Source organism: Saccostrea echinata, unplaced genomic scaffold, assembly GCF_033153115.1.
Source record: "Saccostrea echinata isolate AGI-Se365-2 ecotype Australia unplaced genomic scaffold, CSIRO_AGI_Sech_v1 ptg000015l, whole genome shotgun sequence".
Lineage (NCBI taxonomy): Eukaryota > Metazoa > Mollusca > Bivalvia > Ostreida > Ostreidae > Saccostrea > Saccostrea echinata.
Window position 1 is genome coordinate 16,234,496 of NW_026889764.1, and position 24,579 is coordinate 16,259,074.

General features: G+C 34.6%; 3 protein-coding genes across 3 annotated transcripts; 2 read left to right on the top strand and 1 right to left on the bottom strand.

Moving 5' to 3' along the window:
• Positions 1-2,300: 2,300 nt before the first annotated feature.
• Positions 2,301-5,974, bottom strand: LOC133187921 (tumor necrosis factor receptor superfamily member 6-like). Its single transcript, XM_061323317.1, has 6 exons — positions 5,644-5,974; positions 4,338-4,433; positions 3,947-4,067; positions 3,649-3,683; positions 3,072-3,167; positions 2,301-2,813 (listed from the first exon to the last, which is right to left on the bottom strand). The coding sequence occupies exons 1-6, from the start codon at positions 5,972-5,974 to the stop codon at positions 2,476-2,478; spliced, it is 1,017 nt and encodes a 338-aa protein (XP_061179301.1). The 3' UTR covers positions 2,301-2,475.
• Positions 5,975-8,066: 2,092 nt separating this feature from the next.
• On the top strand, positions 8,067-10,831 carry LOC133187922 (protein rolling stone-like). Its single transcript, XM_061323318.1, has 2 exons — positions 8,067-8,201; positions 8,954-10,831. Exons 1-2 carry the CDS (start codon positions 8,100-8,102, stop codon positions 9,869-9,871), a joined length of 1,020 nt encoding a protein of 339 aa, XP_061179302.1. The 5' UTR covers positions 8,067-8,099; the 3' UTR covers positions 9,872-10,831.
• Positions 10,832-13,025: 2,194 nt separating this feature from the next.
• On the top strand, positions 13,026-21,719 carry LOC133187573 (kelch-like protein 3). The gene is made up of 11 exons (XM_061322989.1): positions 13,026-13,333; positions 13,816-14,050; positions 14,919-15,185; positions 15,664-16,618; positions 16,810-16,894; positions 17,251-17,386; positions 17,591-17,707; positions 17,893-18,073; positions 18,307-18,510; positions 19,048-19,271; positions 21,340-21,719. The coding sequence occupies exons 1-11, from the start codon at positions 13,082-13,084 to the stop codon at positions 21,501-21,503; spliced, it is 2,820 nt and encodes a 939-aa protein (XP_061178973.1). The 5' UTR covers positions 13,026-13,081; the 3' UTR covers positions 21,504-21,719.
• Positions 21,720-24,579: the final 2,860 nt, after the last annotated feature.

The following is a 24,579-nucleotide window of genomic DNA, read 5'->3' on the forward strand; positions in this document are numbered from 1 at the left end:
TTTATCAAAAGATTGTCCACAAATAGGAATGCATCTTTCACGAATGTTAAGTCATCCAATGATGCTTTATAATATAATTAATCAGTGTGGATTTTTCTTTATCCTTAGTGGTTACAACAATGTTCAGCTTTAATAATCTGTACTCGTTCTTAACGATTTAATCAAAAGGTAGGTGGTGGAAGTGTTATTCATTATTTATTTTATTAACATGATTTTTTTTTGTAATGTTAAAGAGATATATTGACACAAATAGTGGAATACTGAAAACAATGGTAAGATTTTTTGCAAAGCTAATGCCAATTTCGTTCAGTTCTCAAAAGTAATAGCTAGGATTCATAAAATCGCAAGGTTCGCAGCCTAAAAAATATCTTTTACTGCGAAAAAAACATCAGTGGTTAGCCCACCACGAAAATATTGCCTCGCTCCTTCCTACTGATTTTACATGCACGCGTGCGCAGAAAATACAGACAATTCACCTGGCCTCAAGTCCGAAGAAATGGAATATGTTGTAAAATTTTGAGAGAATCTGCAAAAAAGATAATCAGAACACATTCTTTACCTCTGCGTGCTCCGATTTCATGTTTTATACGAGGGTACGAGGTTTACATTAGATCTTAAATAAAAGTCAGGTGACGTTGACTACACGAAAACAACGATGGGGTTGAAACAACCCAAATGATATTTTTTTCCTGGCACTTGTCTAGTAACTTGTATTGCATTCTTTGCTTCCTGTACAATGCAGCTTGTCAAAACTTTGCTATGTTTATGTTTTCATTAATCTTTCGATTCATGATACATATACCATTAACGAAATATATGATTATAATTCATTGTGTCTCTTAACGAAATGTATTAGAAGTGCAGCTTCCTGTTTAATAATGTTATACAGGCCCGTATGAAGCAATTTCAGTTGGGGGCTACCACTACCAAGCAAAAATTCCTTGACAAGCGAAAAAAGGTCATCCAACGTTATTATTGAGGGGGCACAAGCATAAAGTAGTTATGATTTCTATAGTACACTATATATCAACAAAATTATTGCTGGGCACCCCCTTCCCCTCACTCGTTTCCTACGGCCATGTTTTATATACAGCCTTGTTCTATTTTTAAATTGCTTTATGATATATATTTATGATACATAGCCAACTGTCGATATGAATATTTGCTGGTTGCAACATGCAAGACATATTAATGATTGATGACATAAATTCCACTAATGTTATAAATACAATGTATTGTATTTTAGATGACTTTTTATTCATAAATTTGTATCATTGGCTGACACATTAGTGGATGACAATGCCGTCCAAAAATGACACAATGGATGTTTAACAGAATTCCTGATATATAAATAAATACAATTATATCACTAATGTATTACATACAAAATATAAGATAACATTGTATATAATAGTAATATATGTAGTGTTATGATAATATATAATAATTTAATATCACTGAAAAATAAATGTCATCCTTGATGGCAATGAAGACAATACAATTAACACAATTTCGCCTGAAAGAAAGGAATTGTTAAGAAGCAGTGTATCAATCGATGTGTTCCCTGAACGTCTACTCCCTAAATAAACAATATAATTATCACAATCAATTAAGAGGCCCTCTAAGGGGTACAGGTAGAGTTTACTAGAGATTGATAGGCTTGTATTTTCTTTTTATGCTCCATGGCCTTTGTTTTTGTAGATATGCTCATAATGAGGTACATGTAGCACCATTACCTAGCCAGTTTTTTTAATTAAGGAATGCACTTGAGGTTTGTTTTAACAACAATGTTGGATAAGTATTTTTACTGGAGACCACGATGTTTGATGCTAACAAATTTCGATCTCCAATAAATTGTACTTAAACCAATATGTGCTGCATTTTTGGGAAATTTATTTTGTTGTTAAAATGTGTTATAATGATAAATTTGTAGGTTATTTAAACCTTTTTGATCAATTAGACAGAAATAAAGTATCAAATCGTTTCAGAATAAAAGATTCTGAACAATCAAGTATACAGTATCATACAAGAAATCAATATTGTACAGGACGACAATAATCAAAGCTATAAATACTTAGTCCTTCCATCGCAAATATGAACACCAGTTTATAAACTTTTTATCTGTCATTGACATAGTTAATTACAATTTTGCAGCAAAAATTTCTGACATCAAAATTGCAGCTCATGTTGCTTTAAAATATCCCAGTGCTACATACAACAATATCTTTAGTAAATCAAAAACTCAGATATTCTTTATGACAAAGAATCACATTTAACTCTTTATTCAACAATTGCGGTCACATAATTGCATTCAGAGGTCTGACAATTGAACTGCTCGATTGCAATGATAGAAATATAGACAAAAACCATTTCCTTAAAACATGTAGCATGAAATATATGGAGAAGGACAGTATTAAAACTCAAAGGTCCATTTAAACAACCACAAATCAGTACCAGAGGAAAGTATTGTATTCCTTATATATAAGCAGACATTTCTACAACAGATTTACCCGCTATAGGCCCTGCAGTCTCTAACAAACAACCTTCTGTGCAACTCTGCGATCTCCTCAAAGCAGGCGGTTTTACACGAGAATCCACTATTTCTTTATGTTTATCAAGAACCATCTGCACAACTCGCTTTTTACACCCAGCTCTAGACAACGCAGCACAAATAACATCAACAGAGGCCTTCCGATTGAGCTTTTGGCGCCAAGTTTGTAGCGATTCGAAGACTACTTCCGTTTTGTTGTTTGGATGGTTCGATTCATGCATCCATATGATACTGTCAATGTTTTCATATTCCCCAGACAATTCTGAAAAAAGGAATCTTTATTATGCAGCATTAGTATATATTAAAAATGTGTTTGTACACCGTGTATACGTAACTCTCGTGTAAATGCATTTGAAAAGTGAGATTTGCAGTATTACTGTAACATATTGTATATACTTATATTAAGTATTCTATATTTTTAACAATTAAGACATCTTGATATCAGAAGTTTAATTCTGAAAATAGTTTTGAGGTATTTCTGATTACATTTTCAAAAACTGACTGTGAGGCACAACCGTACCGAACACTTGTCGCAGAAATGTTTTGTATTTTTTGACGAACGCCTGGGTAGCAACGAACAGGTTAAGAATTCTCCATTCTTCGTCACGCAATGGTTCTAGACAGAAAATATACTCAGGATATAGTTATTCATATGAAATGACATACAGTAATATTCTCAGGAACAACAATTAAATCAGCACACGATATGTAATGAAAGGAATACTACTATTTCAAACACTATGTGAGATTTCCCTAAATCTGACTGGTTTAATATATGCATGAATTTTCACTTCATCTGTGTTACATGTTCATTTATTCAAAGACGAAGAAATATGAAATAAATGCAGTTGATAGTTGTAACCAATAGTTGCATTATGATTTATCATTTATATAAAATTTTAAATTTCTTCACTGGATTGATTGATATGTTTACCGATTGATTATGTCTGGTTGTTAAACAATAGCCTTTGGAAGCAACATATTAAAACAGTACACATGTACATATTAAAATTCATCTGCAATTTTTGATATAATAAAATCTTAAAGATATTGAATAAAGAGCATAATCATTTGTCAATGAATAGAACTGATCTTACCTCGGATCCCCTCTGGAATTTTTAAACGTGGTGTTCTGTAAAAAAAAAAAATTGCTGATCTATATCTTTTAGTTCCTACATTTGTAAAGATATTCATCGACAAGAATATATTTTAATATATATTAGTCATGTGTTTACAAGAATTATTGAAATGTTATTGTATAGAATTATGCAGTTATACATCTGCCTTTCCAATGACTCAGTAGTTATTTGCACTTTCTCCTCTTTTTCTTTGGTATGTTTGTTTGTTTTGTTTTGTTTTGTTTTGTTTTTTATTTATTTATTTTTTCAAGATTACCTGTATACCGAATTTCTAGTGTAGTACACAATAAGGAACAAAAATCCTACAAGGGAAGCAAGCAATGAGATTACAGGAACGACCGTGATTACTACCCTTTCTAAGGCATTATACTCCTCCTCTGCAAAAAAAAAAAAAATCTAACTTTTAGACTTCAGAATATACAATATATACAATGGACATGCCATATTATTTATTGCAGAGATCGATTTTAAACTGCATTTATCATAATTTGTCTTACACAATGTATGATTAAGGATGTAAAAAAAAAACCTGTATTTTCTTTAAACAGTTACACATCAACGATTATTTTCTGCAACAACACTTGGTAAATAATATACATTTATTTTAGTTTTGCATGTAAGACTTTTAATCTGGCGTAATGTATAACCTGTCTGACTATTTAAAATTCCCCTTCCATTGTTGCAAAATGGAAATATAGAGTTATTTCCACATATTGTCACGTTTTTCCTCGTTATCGGGATCTCTAAGAAATAAAAAACACAATTGATATTCACAAGTAACGATGTAAATGCGTGTAAAACTAGAGTCCGTCACCCAATAAACCTTACTTCATTCATCAGAATTATCTCTTCCTTTGTTCTCTGTGTCGTTCAATATAAACACATATTGAATAGTTTACATGAAACAAGAGAAAGTCAAATAGATCTTGAAAATGCATCCTGCTACATTGTACACCGTAGTACAAACCATGCTCAAGGAAATAATTATAAATGAAATATCATTTTGAGAGTTACATGTATTCCTAAAGAAATTATTCCTCAAAACATGTACATATTCATGTAATGTTAAATTCTATAACAGTTTTACCTTATTTCAAATAAAAAAAAAACTATTAGCTTTGGCAATATATTTTGATATAAAAAAAAGTGCAAATGCGTAGCTCACGCATTTTTTCTACTTTGACTGATTTTTTTTTTTTTTTTTCAAAAATACTCATCCTCGAACTTGACAGTACATATAGTTGCCAAGCCATAAAGCCTTAATTGTTGTAATTTGGAGGTTTGCGCACAGAATTATGGCTCAAAAAGCCAATTATATGAAGATATATATAACTGACGGGAAGGTGAGGATCTGGATTTTGGAGGTCTTCAGTGCCACATGGCATCAAAAAATATTTATGTAAAAGGCAAATGCAGACATTCCCTACCATGTGTAATATATATCTTGTTGAATTTTAATGGCATTAACTCCTGAATATAACAAATCAAAGTTTGTCAGTGAATCTCATAAAGTATGCTTATTTATTTTAATCTTTGAAAGTTCTTCAATATCTTATTATTCATTTCATTTCTCTCCCTTTTTTAATAAGACTATATTAAGCGACAATAGTTTTCTTCCATCAGTATATACCATTACATATTCTCCTGTATATAAAGGAGGGATAGTACATTTTTCAGATTTTTCGTACCTTAAAAAAAACTCGTTACTTGAATTTCTTGTACAATTTACAGTTCTATGAATTATTTTGTATGACATATTCTTATATTTTAAGGAGAGGAACCAGTAAGTTGTTAATTCTTGTTTCCAATATATCCTTTTGATTCATTCAATAAATTATGTTCAAAACAAAACCATAAAAATATGCATGAATTAATGTTCCAATTTTACAGCTAAAACACTTGATCAAACAAGTGTTAAAAATACTAATATTATATGAAACAAAAGTGCCTTACCTGTTGATATCATTTGTTCAGTATTGTTTTCAAAACAATATCCCCCCGTGCCGTCGGCAGACTGGGTTTTAAAATAAAACCCATCCCTACATCGACACTTTGTGTCAGAAGTTTTGGTACATGGTTCTAATATAACCTGATTTTTATCAGCACAGAACCTCAAACAATTGGCACAATATTCTGCATCATTGGTCATCTTTTGGAAGGTCCCTTCAGGACACTCAGCACACGTCGCTGTCGTCATATTAATAACGCAATCCTTTTCTTTATAAGTTCCCGGTTCACACATGATGCACAGTAGCCCTGTTGCGGAGACATATAATGACGCCATGCTTCAAAATGCTGAAAAAGGTTTAGTGTAAAATTGCTAGAAATGTAAGACCGAGCGGGAGACAATTCTTAGTGTTGAGGCGGCCCTTCATGACAAGTTCACTTATATAATGGATTCTTATATCTCTAGAAAAAAATGAAAAAACAAAAATAAATAAATATTAAATAAACAAATGTAAATATGTTTATGTTTTTACTTCTCTTTTAAAATTTAGCTTTTGATATGCAACTATATAATAGAAATATTCGGGCATTAACTTAAATTGTTGTTGGTACACGTACATGTATATACGCTTGTGAAATATTAAGTAATAATTTGTCAATAACACCGACAAGAAAGGAAAAAAAAAGTTATAATCAAGGAATGTCCGTCATTTTTAGTTTAAATTCCATTTTACAAAGTATCATTATTTATATTTCTTAGTTCGTCGTTAAGTTTTAGATGATTGAAACAAAAAAGTTATGATTATTTTGACACTAAACATGTTCCTTTAGTGTTCACAACAAAAACCAAACAAAAAACAAACATCTCTAATTGGAAAATCTTACCTCACAGTTAAGATGCGTGGCTCTGCTACTTTATTCTTGAGCAAGCATTATATTTTGTCTGTATATATTGTCGGCATGCATGGAATCAACCATGGAATCAATTATATCGATCATTTTCTAATTTTAGATTTTTCTAAGAGGACAGAACGAGAATATTTAAGGCAAACCTCTGGTTCTGCAGGTTATTTCCTGGAATACCATTAAGTCACTTTTTTTCTGATTCGTAAAGGACAAGATAGGCTAAGAACCCCTTTTGGCCTCTGGTTTGGGGTGTCTTTTAGAATGATACAACAGTTTATCAATTAAAAACCTGTTGTCATCTCTGCCACAAAATGAGTATTGTTTCTAAGTTATGGGATACACATAGGTCACAGGAAGGTCAGAAAATATGTAAATTTCCGAATTTTCTCACTTTTATGCAAATTTTCATCGATTTTACAGCACATTTTGGTTCAGAAAACATAGAGCACAAGCTTGCCTATCTACCAAATTGATATATTTCATACACTAGTATCAGATGCTTCTTCTCAATTTGTATTAAAATCTCAGATAGGCAAGCTTGTGCTCTATGTTTCCCAAAGTGAAATGTATCTCAAATTTGACGAAATTCGGCCAAAATTGAGGAAATTATGGAAAATGTCTCACTTCTGCACCCTCTTGTGGCCTTCATGTAAGCTTTGAATCAAAATTAGTGCTGGTTTTAAAACAAGCATCATTTTAAGTTCTTAACTACAAACTATCACAATTTTAACTGTATTCTGATTTTTACATCAATTAAGGGGCCAGACTCGGCCGTTACCATACCTTGTCCTTTAATAAATAATCATGATTTTGTATTTGAGGCAGATCCAGGATTTTCTATTTGAAAGAACATTGAGGAGTAGGGTGAGGTCAAATGAAAAAAAAAAAAAAGGAATTTAAATATACAATGTATGTGAATCTCCTGATAGATTTAGTGGTTTGCATTGCTGTGTCATGGCCGTAGGAACCGGGGGGGGGGGGGGGGGGCACGAGGGGCTATGCCCCCCATAATTTTGCCGATATATAGAATACTATAGAAAACATAGCTACTATATGCTTATGCCCCCTCAATAATAACGTCTGATGACCTTTTTATTTTTTTTTTTTTTTTTGCTTGTCAAGGAATTTTGGTAGTTGATAGTGCCCCCCCCCCCCATTTAAAATGTATGGTTGTGCCCCCTCAAAGTGAAATTGCTTCCTACGGGCCTGTGTGTATATGAGGTAAAACTGGTTCAGATGTGTGTTACAATGTGGCGATATTTTTTTAAACTGATTTTTTTTGAAGAACATTATTGTCCATATCTTCAGCGAAATCTTTTACTTGTATTGAGCAAATTTTATTTGGGAGGAGGGTTAGAATTCCTGAATTTTCATCATTTTCTGTTACAGAAATTGATAAATGAATTATAAAATATATAGAAACAATATTTAAGCAATTCAAGTGCGTATCGACTTAATGTGGAGAGAACTAACCAATGAACTACACTGCACTTTCACTTTATTTGTTGACCTAATTTATTGTTCGTGTCGCTTGATGATCAGTTGATCGGCTGGCCATGGCTTGTTCCTCAGTTTGCTGCCTGCACTGTCGGAGAGAATTTCGAGTGAAGAATTTTGGATTTGCAGATGTTCATCCTGCTCGATTTGTCGTGTTTCAGGTACAATTATTTACTTTAACGAGGTCAATCATACCAGCTTACATGTCTAGGCCTTATACCTAATAATTTTCAAGGCTTTGGGTCATAAGATCAGATAAGACGTGTTATTTGCTATTTTTATGTTTTTTTCTCTTCATACTGAAAGGATTAATCATTAATAAGTGAAATTAAGATATAGACATGTTAAATTACAATGATATTAAACCAAACTAGATAGTAATTTTTGGTGTCCTAGAAATCGAACTTGGCAGGTGAATGAAAACTACACGATTGCGTAATGTCAATACCTGAATCTCCAAGATCATACGTTTAGGCCTATAGGTAACCACTTCTCTCATAATAATAGTATTCTGAAAAGCACAGTGGCTCAAACTGATGTTTCTGGTAATGTTCATAGTTGCGATTCTGCTGGGATGAAGGAAAATATAGTGACTAGAACAGATAAAAAAGCATACATTTAGGGGACACTTTGTTTAGGGGTCAGTTGTATTTATTAGGTCTCGTCATTCATACTTTTGTCTGATGGTTCTGTCCCTCACAAAACCACTAGTTTTTATTTGTCAAAATGAAACTTATGTTACAAGTAAATATACCATTATAAATTAGACCTCTTCTTAGATTTACAGTAATTTTCCACACAGTCATGGTGAAATGCACAGCTAGCAATTTATACTACACAAGATCACACATATGAATACTATTATGGTGATTGTGAACTGAAGTGTATTGTGAATTTAATTTTTTTAATACAGTGGCGACTTCCCCCAATCATCTATGTTGTATACCGCATGATCATGGCTGTGTATGCAGACTTCTGGTTGATTTATACCTCAACATCTTTCATCGGATTTGGCACAGAAGACATGACTGATATTGACCCAGGAAATGCTTCCACACAGAACGGAACAAAGAATGGTACAGACTTTGTACTGTACCCATGGTATGCTTACTTAACGAACTGGACTTACCTTTTGTTGTGTTTGTATCTGACATGGCACTTTTTCGTCACCGTGGCTTACTTGCTTCAAAACCCAATGCCACTAAACAGCCGTCCAGACGAAACTTTCCACAGAAAAATTTTCTCCGAGTTGAATTCCTCTGCAAGCTTTTACAACACGACTGACTACAACGCTGTTGTTGTGTCCTCCATGGATCCTGTCCTGGGAAGTGATACGTTCGTTCTTCCGTGGTACTTCAAGGTCACATGGGTGCTATACAACATGGCGAATGTTGGATCCCTGCTTGTTACTGTGGTTTTCTTTGTCTTCCTCTGGCCCATGTTCAACACATCTAATATCGGCATGTTTAATCTTCAACTTCATGGAATAAATACTGTGCTTATAGGAATTGAACTCTTTCTCACCGCTGTACCATATCGCCTGTACCACTATATATATCCTTTGTTTTATGGTTTGGCATACCTTATTTTCTCAGCCATATTTTATGCCGCTGGAAACACAAATCCAATATACCCAGAAGTATTGGACTGGTCTAAACCAGGACAAACAGCTGTTATTTGTTTACTGCTGGGCTTTGTTTTTATGCCCTTTTTGCAGGCTTTATTCTTCTTTATATACAAGCTTAGATTGTTAATTTACCAAAAAATTTCTAGTGATATTACTGTTGATCAAAATGAAGATGCATTTTATTCAGACATTCACAATATCTGAATTGGTGAATGATTTTTTCTTTTATGTTAAACAACTTTTTCAATGTTGATGATGACACAGTTCTCTGAAATGTTCGCCCCCCCCCCTTTTATGGGGGGGGGGGGGGAGTAATAAGAATACAAGGAACAGAGAGATATTTCTCTCAGTGTTAGTTCACCATTTGTTTACCACTTTCACCATTCCATTAACTTTTGGGGTACTGTAGTAGTAGGGTAGTAGTGTAAAGATATATATAAAAGGTGCTATAAAGATGTTAGTTTAGTAGAGGTTTCAGTTTTAAAATGAATTCTGCCAAAATGCAGTAGAATTGCCTGTACTTGCACATACCCACAAAATAAGTACATGTAAGATATTAATTGATGTTTTTATCAATCATAGCTGGAAATGACCATTGGACAATCACTATATATTAATTGTATGTCTAGCACTCACTGGTGTGAGCTACTTTATATGTATTAAATATTTTACTCTGTTAAAGTAATGCAGTAGCTGATGTTGATTTACCTTGATTTTTCTTTTTCTTTGTTCATTGAATACAATAGCAAGTTATGAGAGAAGTATATTTTTTGCATTGATTTTTCTGATAATTAGATTAAAGTCTTGTTTTCCCTACAGGTATCTGTGAGCAATAACATCCACATCTCTTTCTACTAATTATATATAAACTGGTATAAGGGAGTTTGAAAACCTGAATTATTATGTCATCTATAGTTTATCATGTTTATGACACGTTTATTCTTGCCTGTTGATTTTCTTATTCATTCATTCATATCGTGAAATTATACATTGAGTGTCTATTTTCGATTTATAATATTATAATGTACTTTTTTCCTGAACAATTTCATGTGTATTATTAAAGTTGTTTTTCATGTTATGTTGATTGTTAACTTCAAAAGAACATATTTTGTTATATATATAATCAGTAAACCATAAAAATCAAAATGATGCCAAATATATATATGTATATATATTTTAAAAATTATTTTTACTTTATTCAGTGATGACTTGAACACAAAATTTCAAATATTATTTATTGTGATATGAATTATTTCAAATTTATAAATGTAAATATTCTGAAAATATCCAGGGATTTTTATTTATAACTCTTTTCCTACTACATGTTTGATATATCGTAAATTTTAAATATTTTTAAAGCCTCTGCACTTTTGATACACGTATTTTAACTTATCATCAGTGATGTTTTTAAAAGTCATATACGACTTTTACATTTATAAACCATTTTACTAGTATACATATTGTAGAACATGAATAAATAATCCACATGTTTAAGCAATGTCCTTGATATCAGAATCGTAATACATTTTTACATTATATTTTTCACATTTAATATACAGGTTAAAGAAATGACTGTAGATTAATTTACTTACAGTGCAGGAAACTAATTTTGTTACAGCATCAATGCTGATTTGAATGCTTCCTTTGCTTGCTGATTTGAATGCATCCTTTGCTTGCTGATTTAATGCTAGTAATCCTTATCCTGATGCTGTTTTATAATTAGGTCAATGCTACTTGAAGTAGCATCATGCTACCGGAAGTAGATAATGATTTCAGCATTGTGGTTTAAAGCAATAAAAATGCCTTTTACAATTATTTGATCATAATATCTCACTATGTATCAATAATGTGAATACTTTAACCAATATTCTTTCTTTCTTTTTCAATTTTTTACTGAATTAAAACTCATTGATTTTTTTTTATGCTAGTAGGATAATGCTGATTTTATTTAGGTCAATGCTGGTTTTATCCTTTGCTTGCTGATGCTGATCCTGGTAATGCTGTTTTTTAAATGCTGATGCTGATGTTAGCTCGATCCTGATGCTACTAATGCTTATACTGATGCTGGTTTATGTAACAAAATTAGTTCCCTGCACTGTAATGAAGTCTGTAGTGTTAACTTTGCTCTTGTCCATCTGATTCAAAAAAAAAAAAAAAAAAAAAATCAGTGGATTAAAAGCCCCTCTCCCCCCCCCCCTCCTCATTTTTTTATTAATAAAATGATGAACCATTTTATTTTACCTGCAGTAAAAAAGAAAAAAATTATAAGGAGAGGAATTCTTTGTGATGAATTATAGATATATTAGATTTTATATAAATCAAAAAGATAAACATTGTAGTACCTTTTATTCCCCAGGTTTAATTTTAGGGTCACAAAGGCACAAATAAAAGTATATTTAAAGGCTGTCTTAAGAACTGCATGTCTAGCAGAACATTTATTTAATCTTAGTCTTATTGTTGAATAAACCAAAGAAAAAAAATGCCTATTTTTGTATTGTTTGTGAAAGGAGTTTTATATAATTTTGCAGAATGCGTGTAAGTGGATGATCTCTCTTTGAACATTACATTGCAATGGTCTTTTTTTTTTAATTTAATACCTAAAAGCAGCAATTAATTTATCTAAAAGGTTTAATTAAAAATGAGGGTAGGATGTCCAACAGTACAATGTATGGTATAATATTTAGGAAACTCTAAACACACCTTACTAAAGAATTCTAATTAGAATGTTCTAAGTCTGACTAATTCGCTTCACGTGACAATCAAAATAAAAAAGGAGCTAGCTAGTGAAGGTTTGATTTTAATCAGACTGGAATGTTCTGCCCTTTACGTATTAGATGAGAATGCGTAAACGGAAATCTCCAATAAATGATACAATTTGATATATAGATTTATAGTATTCTTAACATTATATTACACAAAGGTAGAGTAATTGAATACATTATGTGCATGTTTTTTTCGTAATGTAAGTAAACAACGGTAATTTCTGATCACAAATGTTTCATTGTCTTCGTACATATTTTCGGAGAACCTTTGTTGAACAATATATGGATAACTCAATTTGTACACCTTTACAGGATACAATTTTCTCAAAGTCAAAAAAAAAAATTAATTAATTAAAAAGTAAAATAAATCATTTGCGTTCTTCCTTAAGCACTAAAAATCTTAGAAAGTTTATGATTCAAAATAAGACTTGAAATAAGACAGTGTAAATTATATTAATTTGATAAAAAAAAAACATTCCGGAAAATTAACTTCGAATTTGTCTTCACAATATAAATGCATATATAGTTTATTATTATGACGTCATAATTATATAACGTCACAATATACTACATAACACTCCGTCACAGTAGGTGAACCTCATTTTCGCGTTCATTGGTTTGGGGAACGGTAACGAATTTTAGCAGCAGCAAAATGACTAGATTCCATTTCTCAAACCGTTTGGTGAAGAAGTTTAAGAAGTCGGGTAAAAAGGGAGGTATTGGCAGCCCTGTCAATACTCCGTCCAATACCGCTGATGTCGGTGTAATGGAGGAAGTAATGTCCAACTTAGTTCTGAAAAAGGCTGAGTCCGAGACCAAGAACTCGTGTAGCAGTACAAGCAGCTGTAGCAGTTTTGACGTCGCTAGTGACATCACACAAAACAGTGTGGAGAGAATATTTCAGGTACATGTAAAACGCATTAGCATGCTTAGGGAAGGTTGAAAGTATGGAAAAAGATTTGTAACATCAGAACGTATTTTGAGAAGAGGTGGGGGAAACTGTGGAAGATTTAATAGGTGGCTAGGATTAAAAAATATTGAAGGCTACATTGAAGGAGCTAGTACACGTAAGGCATTGAAAATGTAATAAGCTTTTATAGAAATGTTCCAGATGATGATGATGTGTGTGTCTGTTTTTATTATTATTAAAGACACCAGTTTGATGTGTAAGACTTGGTATATAACAATGTTACCATAAAATTAATTAAAGCTAAGAAATATACGCATGTACATCTATCCACTCGCTATCTAGCATACCAGTGGGAGTACCTGGCAGTTGTATCAATCTCCATAGAACCAATATCAAATAATTCATGTACAAGGCGAGACGCCACCCCCCCCCCCCCCCACCCAGCCTCCGACTAAAATTTAATTTTTATTCTTCAGGAAGTAGATGGTCATCTCAGCGTGACAGAGACTCAGAAGTACACTGATGCCGTGCATTACCTCAGTGAGTCACAGCTGAACAAAAAATTAGCGGAGGAGCTGGACCAATTACAGCAACTACTGGAGGATGAAAAGAAAGGGGAAATTCACACCGACGTCAAAAACGTGGACCCCGTGGCTGAGATTCCCTGGGAACAGACGCACAAACGCGTCCTTACCATGACAGTGGAAACGCGTAAGTAATGATCTGCAAGTGATTTGTGACTGGTAAAACAGGCGCGGATCCAGGACATTTTTTCCAGGGGAAAAGGGGGGGGGGGGGTCGCTATCAAATCTACCGGACATCAGACCGATATTTTTTAATAAGCATCCCCCAAAAAATACCATAATCAAATTCTCAAACAACTGAAAAAACTATTTCGGGGGATGGGGAGGTAGAAAGAAGACACTTTCCTACGTCTATTTGTTTTTTTACAGATACACGAGTCTTAGTACCATTTTAAGAGGGGTCCGTGTTTCCCAGATGGGAGGGGGAAAGGTCATTTCTTCCTTACTTTTACATAGAACCTTTGGAGTGTACTCTGAAAATCGACCTCCTCTAGATCCGCGCATGTAAAAAGTACACGTATATTATAGTGTTCCTTCTTAGTAGTAGTTAAACTCGCAGCAAACGAAAAACGACACGGAAGAAATTTAAGTGCTTCTAGCCAAACCATCCGAAATATATATAATTATACATTTATTAGTGGTAAACTTGAACCGCCTGAACATCTTTAGGCGGATAAGGAATTTGTCAAGGGGAGGGGGGGTTAATAAATTTTTAACCCATAGTATAGTATATTTTGGGTTTAAAAAATATTACGGAAGCAATTGTATTCTGTCTCCCCAACCCCTCTTGATCCTCCCTCGTTAAGTATATATTTAAATGAACATTTCAGAACTACACAATTGCAAGTCCGTAAATTGAAATACTTAATGACTGTCAAATTAAAATGTAAGATTTATACTCTCATCCTACTAGAAGCACAAATATCCAAAGAAATTCATAGAATTTGATGCGATTATTTTAAATATCTTATATGATGACATATTTTAATTTACAGACAAGCATAAGCATGAAAATGGTGAGCATCACCATCATAACCATGATCCAGTTCCCGTTAATAACCAGGTCCCCAGTAACATGGCAACCACTCTCCCCAACCGAAAAGTCCCTCTCCATAAAGAGTTTGCCTGCACTAATCTCGCATGTACCGATCCTCACTGCTCTGACGTCATGTGTGGAACCAAAGTCACCGAGATTAAGAGTCATAACTCCGATCCCGATCTGTATACTTCCAAGTATGCTCTGGATACAGCCGTGGCACACAGTAAGATAACATGATTGAACATGTATATTTTGGATTATAGACATCTTTACGTACAACATCACGAGTGGTACTTAATAGGAAAGAAAAAAATATTCAAAGTGAAACAAGAAATTAAAATGTTTTTTTTTCTTTTAAATGCCCAATGCCAATATAGTTGCCAATATATTTGCAACATTATGTTATTTTTGTAAAATAATATTTTTCCATTAAAAGTTTGGGTACAAGTAAATATTTCCCTGAACTATGAGGGATTGTCAAAGGTAATGAAGCCAAATAAGTATAATAATCGATCGAACTTCTCATTTAGTTAAATACACGCTTACAAGTACATGTGCAAGTGGCTAATTTTTTAGAAAAACCCGCTAAAAGATAGCTTTTAATACTCTTACTATAACATGACTTGTGCCTTTTGTACATGCGAACGCTTACACATAGTTGTAATATGACTTAATAACGTTTTTCCCTATCCCTACTGAAGCTGACAAGACAGTGAAAAAAGAATCTGAACTTACTTCCCATGAAAACGAGCACTATTACGGCAAGCCGATTTTATTTGTCATGGACTCGAGGAACAAATTCCATCCCCTGACCCGAGAGAAGGACGCCCACAAGGTCGTTGATATTTCTAAGGGATACCATCCCACTAAGGCTCAGGAATACGTCGTCAATGCGCTTCAGGAGAGCGAGGATGCCCTTACCGCGGCCCATGATATCTGGACAGGCAAATTCATCCGCAATTGTCAGGAGGAGAATCTTATGACCGATGTTAACATCTCCATCGGTGACGAACTCTTTACAGCACACAGGATAATGCTGGCGCAATTCAGTACTTATTTCCAAGAACTGTTTTGCATCTCAGAGCGTGATGGTGCCTTGCCTTTCAACTTGCGGTTAAGAGGAATCTCAGCGGATGCATTTGAAGCTTTCTTGCACCTTGTGTACATGGGAGACTGCGAGATTACACCCGATATTGTCATGGACGTTTCCATGATTGCCAAACGTTTCGGGGTCAAAGAGCTTCGACAAAAAGTAGATGATTATTTGAACACCATGAGCACTGAAAATTGCCTAGAGATTCTTAAACAGGGTATCGTATCTCAAGGTGACACGATGTACGAAACTGCCTTTAAAACTGTGGTAAGATGCTTCAAAGAGGCTGCAAAGAATGTCAATTTCATGGAACTCCGTCTGGACACAGTAGCAAAGATCCTCTCGTCAGATAACCTAAGTGTGCAGAACGAGACAGAAGTGTTTAACGCTGCATACAAGTGGGTCAAATATGACCTCCGCAAGAGAGAACAGTATCTGCCACGGGTCATGGAGTGTGTTCGATTCGCTCTCATGGACCACCACGAGCTGTTCCTCATCTTCAGTGACACCGATCTCCTTCAGAAAAATGCTTACTGCAGAGATATGCTGTTGAAAGCTAACTGGTATATAATTTTTGATTAAATATTATACATTTGTATGTCAGAAAATTTACATATCCATTAAAACAAAGATTTATGCCAAAGTGGATCTTGATATATGAGCTATTGCATGTGCAAGACGTGTGCATTTACAATAAGCTTGATTTGTGAATCCTAATGGGTTTTTTTTTCAATATATTTAATTACGTTTTAAGGATTGTGACGTCCCGTATGTTGCACATTGTGGATCCATTTGAGCTTCCGTATCCTAAGAAGAGGGAACCAATCAGCCTCGATAAGGTAGATTTCATTGATTTATAGTCTGGGAATTCTTTGTGATATCATGTAAAGAATCGCGGAACTTTTACTTGTTAATTAATTTTGTTCACATAACAGTCTAATGATAAATGATTGGTGAGTTAATGTAACTATCCTTTTTTTTTAGCGTCAGGTTTGTTAGATAAAAATAATTGAAACTGAGATAAAAATTGTTGAACAAGATAAACATGTAGTTCAATTTTTCATTAAGCTTTTTTTAAAAATAATCCAAAACAAGAAATCTAAAAACACAATTTGTTAATTTGTTTCATTTGTACTGATCTGTTCACAAGTGCACTCGTACTTAGTCTAATGTATTTCCTCCACGTTTATTTTAGAGTCCTGAACTTCAAATCATGAATGGAATGGCCAAGGAAACGAAAAAATCAGAAGGAATCAAATTGGAACCTGGGGACCTCCTGGCTTTCGGTGGATTCTTCTCGGGATCGGATAAAACTAGGGCAATTGAAGGAGGTAAATCTACGAAGTATTTTTTTCTAACGTAGTGATATGACGTCAACCAATAGGAATGTCAACGTCTACGTGATAATTATTTACAACCTGTTTTGAGGAACAGTCAACAACTTCAAAGGGATTCTGTAATTTATGTATAATGTCTAAATTTATAGTCTTAGTACTAAGAAATTAACAAAAATATGTGGTTTTTGTATATCACAGGCAAGAGTGTGATGTGGTACAACGTTGCCAGTCGTACTTGGACAAAATTAACAGAACTATCGGAACCTCGGATCCACCATGCTGCTTGTGTCCTCAATGGAAAGATTTACATTACAGGTGAGTATTTCGTTAAATATAAATATTCTACATCATCTGTTCTATGTGCCACACAGCTGTTCCACATATTTTGTATCACTAACTCTATGTACTTTATATTTCACCAGATCACCATGCATTTTCAAAAACGGAATTGTTCAAAAATCATATCGCACAATTTACCAATACTGATTTCCAAATTGTAGGCGGAAGCAACCCAAGACTCCAGATACAAAACCCGCGAGCTCTTTCTCAGTGCGTCTGCTTTGATCCTTACACCATGAAGTGGTCCACCATTGCACCACTGAGGACCGCTAGACTCATGCACAGTATGGTGGCCTTAAATGGCCGTCTATATGTGATAGGGGGTCAGGACATTAATGATAGGTATTCATTTTTTATTTGTTTATTAAGTAAAAATCGTCAAATATCTCGGTTTTTATACCTAAAAACGTACCTTGAGAAGTTTTTGGCGTCCAAGTTATCAGAAGACTAAATTTTATTAACATGATGATTTCTCTGAAATTAGATTTTATGACGCCAAAATATTTTGTTTAATTGTACATGTACAGTGTATATAATAAAAGCAGCATTGGTTAAACCCTTTAAAAATCTTTTAGATTGCTAAATACTGTGGAATGCTACAATCCTGAGACGGATAGGTGGGTGTGGATGCCCTCCATTCAGGTCCCGCGCCTCGCCGCAGCCGCAGCTGTTAGTAACGGAAAGATCTATCTAGCCGGCGGATACACCGCAGATATCAAGACGAAATCAGGCTCCCCTATATCTTCTGTGCTAGAGTGCTTCGATTCTAAAACGAGCAAGTGAGTAGTTTTAACCGTCTCGATCTAAAATTGATGAAACGGGCATTCTACAACACAGGTGTGTTGTATCCTTCTTTGGAAATTTGATCAAAAGTAGTTGAAATATCATAATGGTGAAAGTTTTTAAGAAATATATCATATCATTTTTAGAGTTTCATTGGAATATGATATGAAATTGGTCAAGTGATCAAATCTTATGACGCCCGAAGGACCAAATGTCTTGTGCTGTTTGCTTTCGTACGCAAGAAAGTCAGATCACGTGATCGACTTCATGTCATCAAAAATTGAATGTCAATTTTGTTAGTATTGTCATATATGGAATGTAAATAGAAAACAATGTGCTAGGCTGACGCTGGTTACACTGTACGAGATGTTGCAAGCGAATCTTCAGCTTAGTTGACGATGATAACTTCCTGTTTACTACAACATTTTATCTAAAAATGTTTTTTAACTTATTTTCAATAAAACAGTTTTAATTTAAATAAATATTGTATATATATGTATGTATGTAAGTATGGGGATTTTAATTTACTTCAGGTGGACCCGATTAGGTGATATTCGTGTTCCGCGGTGTCACGCCGCATTGGTAGAAGTTCGCGGTGAGCTTTTCTTGTGTGGTGGCGCCACTAGGACTCATGGTACCGATTTCACCACTGCTGCAAGTCTCAGAGATATTGATAAGTATAACAAAGAATATGATATGTGGGAGAAAGTGGCGGATCTAGATACTGAGAGGCATGCGTGCGGTGGGACTGCTGTAGGTAAGACTAAACAGTTTACTAGTGAAGCTTATATATGTAATTGTTTGAGATTTTTAGCTCACCTGGGCTGAAAGCTCAAGTGAGCTTTTCTGATCACCCGTTGTCCATCCATCTGTAAACTTTTCACATTTTCAACTTCTTCTCAAGAACCACTGGGCCAATTTTAACCAAACTTTATAAAATTATCCTTGGGTGAAGGGGAGTTTAAATTCTTAAAATAAAGGGCCAATTCCCTTTACAAGGGGAGATAATCAAGAAAAGACAAAAATAGGGTGGGGTCATTAAAAAATCTTCTTCTGAAGAACCACTGGGCCAGAAAAGCTGAAACTTATGTGGAAGTATCCTGGGATAGTGTAGATTCTAAATTGTTAAAATCACGACCCCCGGGGGTAGGGCGGGGCCACAATAGGGAATCCAAGTTTGACATTGAAATATATAGGAAAAATCTTTAAAAATCTTCTTCTCAAGAACCACTGGGCCAGAAAAGCTGAAACTTATGTGGAAGCATCCTGAGGAAGTAAAGATTGTAAATTGTTCAAATCATGACCCCCGGGGGTAGGGCGGGGCCACAATAGAGAATCCAAGTTTTACATTGAAATATATAGGAAAAATCTTTAAAAATCTTCTTCTCAAGAACCACTGGGCCAGAAAAGCTGAAACTTATGTGGAAGCATCCTCAAATAGTGTAGATTGTAAATTGTTTAAATCATGACCCCCTGGGGTAGGGTGGGGCCACAATAGGGAATCCAATTTTTACATTGAAATATATAGGAAAAATCTTTAAAAATCTTCTTCTCAAGAACCACTGGGCCAGAAAAGCTGAAACTTATGTGGAAGCATCCTCAAATAGTGTAGATTGTAAATTGTTCAAATCTAACCCCCGGGGGTAGGGCGGGGCCACAATAGGGAATCCAAGTTTTACATTGAAATATGTAGAAAAAATCTTAAAAAAATTTCTTCTCAAGAACCACTGGGCCAGAAAAACTGAAACTTATGTGGAAGCATCCTCAAGTAGTGTAGATTCTAAATTGTTGAAATCATGACCCCCAGGGGTAGGGCGGAGCCACAATAGGGAATCCAAGTTTTACATTGAAATATATAAGAAAAATCTTTAAAAATCTTCTTCTCAAGAACCACTGGGCCAGAAAAGCTGAAACTTATGTGGAAGCATCCTCAAATAGTGTAGATTGTAAATTGTTTAAATCATGACCCCCTGGGGTAGGGTGGGGCCACAATAGGGAATCCAATTTTTACATTGAAATATATAGGAAAAATCTTTAAAAATCTTCTTCTCAAGAACCACTGGGCCAGAAAAGCTGAAACTTATGTGGAAGCATCCTCAAATAGTGTAGATTGTAAATTGTTTAAATCATGACCCCCGGGGGTAGGGTGGGGCCACAATAGGGAATCCAATTTTTACATTGAAATATATAGGAAAAATCTTTAAAAATCTTCATCTCAAAAACCACTGGACCAGAAAAACTGAAACTTATGTGGAAGCATCCTGGGGTAGTGTAGATTGTAAATTGTTCAAATCATGACCCCGGGGAGTAGGGCCGGGTATCAATAGGTATTACAAGGGGGAATCTGGTAAAAATCATTATGGCCAAAGTTACTCAGGTGAGGGATGTGGCCCATGGGCCTCTTGTTGAGGGTGTTAATTTTAGTAGAAATATGAAATAGATATGATAAAATTTAGCGATTTTAGATTTCATTTCAAGTGAGGTCATGTAAGTCGAGGTTTGATTCCCTAGTGACTGTAAATTAAAATTATTAAAGTATTTCACATCATCTACAAACTAAGCACAAGTAAGTAGTCATTTAAAAGACAAAATCGTACACATGTATAAATGTTGTTAATTAAATAGATATGTATTTGTAACATACTTAGACAAGCTTCAATTAATTTTTATTATAGTAAGTAAAATAAAACTTAGCTTGAACACGTTTATATCTCTAATGAGCCTTTTGTAATTCTACTCTGCCTTCATTTCTCAACATTTTCATAACATTACAAATGGTATTGTATTGCATAATAAGTGTTTGTATTTTTATGTCTATTGTGCAGGAAACAAGATTTATATATGTGGCGGAGCTTGTACAGCCTTAGGTCACATGCTATATTCTATGGAGGTGTATGATACTGTCGCCGGGAAATGGGACAGATCCGCGCCCGACTGTCCGCTCCCAGGAAGATTTCTTTCATTAGTCTCGGTCCCACCCAAAGATTAGAAAACGGAACTTATACATGTTATATTTTCACCCATAAAATTAAATGCATATTTTAAAAAAAGAATTAAGTTTTTCTCAGAGAAAATTTTTCGTATGGAATATTTGTAAAGCCGAATGATTGTACATTATAAGTAAATATATCATTGTATAAAGACACTATTTATGAAACTTGTAGTTATGGATTTTAAAGCAATAAATGCAAGATTGTAAAAACAATGTATAAATTTTTTATTTGACGTTCAAAGAGATGCGGAACTCAGGTTCCTGTACAGTTCTACAGAAAAATTAATTTTAATCAAGGTTATGGGCCTATGTAATAACTAAAAAAATGTAGGACGTAAAAATGTCAATCAATTCGACAGGTGGAAATGTACGTGCTATAGCCATTATCCTTTCAGAGAAGAAAAATTAATAGGCTAAAAAACAAACAAGATTTAGCGATAGGAATCGGGTAGTAATGTTGTAAATGGCATGGTTAAATATGGAATCTAGAAACAATTGGACTCGATGTAAAAGTGTCCAAAAATCGATTGTCACGGTCAAAAAGACGGACTAATCAATGCTTAACTGACATGGTATTAAAATTCTCAAAGACCATTATTGGATTCGTATTTGCAAAAGTCCAAAACATCAAAAACCAATATTCAAAAAGAAGCATGAAAAAAGTTAAAATCCGTTTTATGGGCAAACGATTGAGCAGCTTAACAAAAGAATAAAGGATAATAAGGAGAATAAATATTTACAGAACTTTAAATTGACTTGGATATATTGATGAATTAAAGTATGTCATTTGAATGATAAAAAAAAAAGATTTCAAATATTTTAGAGGGAATTTATTTGCTTATTATTTTCTCTGAAAGACCTGGTACATTGTATTTACACAGGATCTCACCTGAAATGTATCACAATAAACGATCAAATCCCTTTACTTTCGATTGACATTCAAATCAACCGTTAACAACAATGACATTGCCTCCATATATATATAATTCAATTATCAGGAACCGAAATTGCATTAACTTTCATCAATGTTCACGTACATTGCTCCTTCAAATGGCACAAAGTATGTGAAATCTTAATATTTTTATAGGAAGTGTGAAAATTGGTTATTATTTAAAACGATATTTTGCAATGGTGAGTGGCTTAGTGTTTCATTTTGCGTCACGAGACGGATTGAAATAATATTATTGTGCATAAAAGCAAAAAATGAAATTTGTCTTTCAGTGCAACATTAGGAGCATATAATAACATTAATGAGCATAAAAGCAGAAAGGATTTGTCTTTCAGTGCAACATTAGGAGCAACACGGGAAGGGTAGTGCTGATGCGTGATTGTTCCTGTACCCACTTAACTCGAGGCGAACTAAAATGAATCGGAATTTCGTCTGAAATTCATATTTTTTCATGAATAGTGTTTGTGAAAGTTGCTCCGACTATATTTGCAGTGAACTGTCCTAAACTTTTGTTACTCGAGATCTCATGCGGACAAGAATATTAATCCCGTATTACCTCATACCAATATATCTTGGCTATGTTCAAATGAAAATCAAACAATTTCAATGCCAATTAAGCCGAGTGAATTAATGAAAAATTAACATGTTTGTGTAAACAAGACAGATTAGAATCTTGATTTAATAAGATTGCAGCGGGGTGCAATAGCGACAAAGCTGGATTAAACCACGACAACTGTGCAGCACTTGGGGGAGATTTAACATGAGAAGATTCTTAAGATATTTTATTTACCTTAGATTTGTGCGGTGTGACGACAAAAGATACATTTAACGGCGTTAAAACACATACCACAAAGTCACAAATGACACTGCAGAAGTTCAGAGATCTTCAAACGATTGTGGTATTAGTTCGATTAGAGATAACCAGGGTCGTATCATAGGCACTCGAATTTTTGGATCCTTATTTGGCATTAAATCAGCTGATATCATCTATACATTGATCACAATCAATTAATCGGACCTTGTAATTATCTGGAATATTCAGTGAAGATAGCTCTGCTACAGAGGCAAAATGTAAGTCATTGCATCATTTGCCTTTTGAGACTTCCCCCCGATAAGGTCACTACAGATCGAAGTTATCTAATTACAGTTTGCGCAATGAATCGAGACTTTTTTCTTCCCCATAAATTATTTTACAACAGAAAACCTAGCTTAGCACAGGAGTGTTATCCTGGGGTTCGCAATGCTGTAGAAGACGATGTGGATGACGATTTTTTAGACGATGGAGATTATAAAATACTGGGTGTGAAACAGGAACTAGTGCCGAATAAAGCGGAAGAAGTGAAAGAGGAGACTTCCGCTAAGGAAGAGGGCACACATGCTGGAATGTCACGAGACACCGATTCACGAAGTAGCCGTGGTTTCAGCCGAAGATTAGATGTATCATCACGTGTTCAAAGTCGAGAGTCCCTATACGCACCCTCCCTATCCTCCCCACGGCCCGATCAGCAGTATGATCCACGAAGGTCTCGTGTCACATCGTCCGGTCCTTCTACAAAGTGGCCGGTGTCTTTGGAACTTGCAGGCAAAAAGATTCAGGATCAAAATGAGAAGGTTTTACCTCAAGACAACGAAACTAAGGCACAAGAGAAAGCTGTGCCTGCGGAACCAGTTGCAGAGTTGAATGGTAAAACCGACGGACTGAACAAGATTCTTAGTGCTTCACATAATGGGATTCTCTCCTATTTACCGCCTCTCTCGCAATCCTTAATGAGACAAACTGCCACGCCATCGAAAAATAAAAAGATGTCATTTTCACCGACATTTTACGCAGATTACGGACTTCGAACTGAGAAAACGGACTCTTTTCCTGGACTTTTGTATCGTAGAAAACGAGAAAGGAGCAACCTGGAAATTGTGAAACAAGTAGAAAAGAAAGCAAATCGACATATCTACGCTTGTCAGGTGCTCGGCAGTTCTAAGCGAGGAAGCAAGGCTGCTCAAAGTGTAAACGCTTTGAAGCAGACTGTCGGACCGAAACAGATATCGACCTCAGAACTACCAACGAAGTATGTACGACAGAACTTAAACCAATCCCCTGAAAGACAAGCATCTTTTGTGGATGTT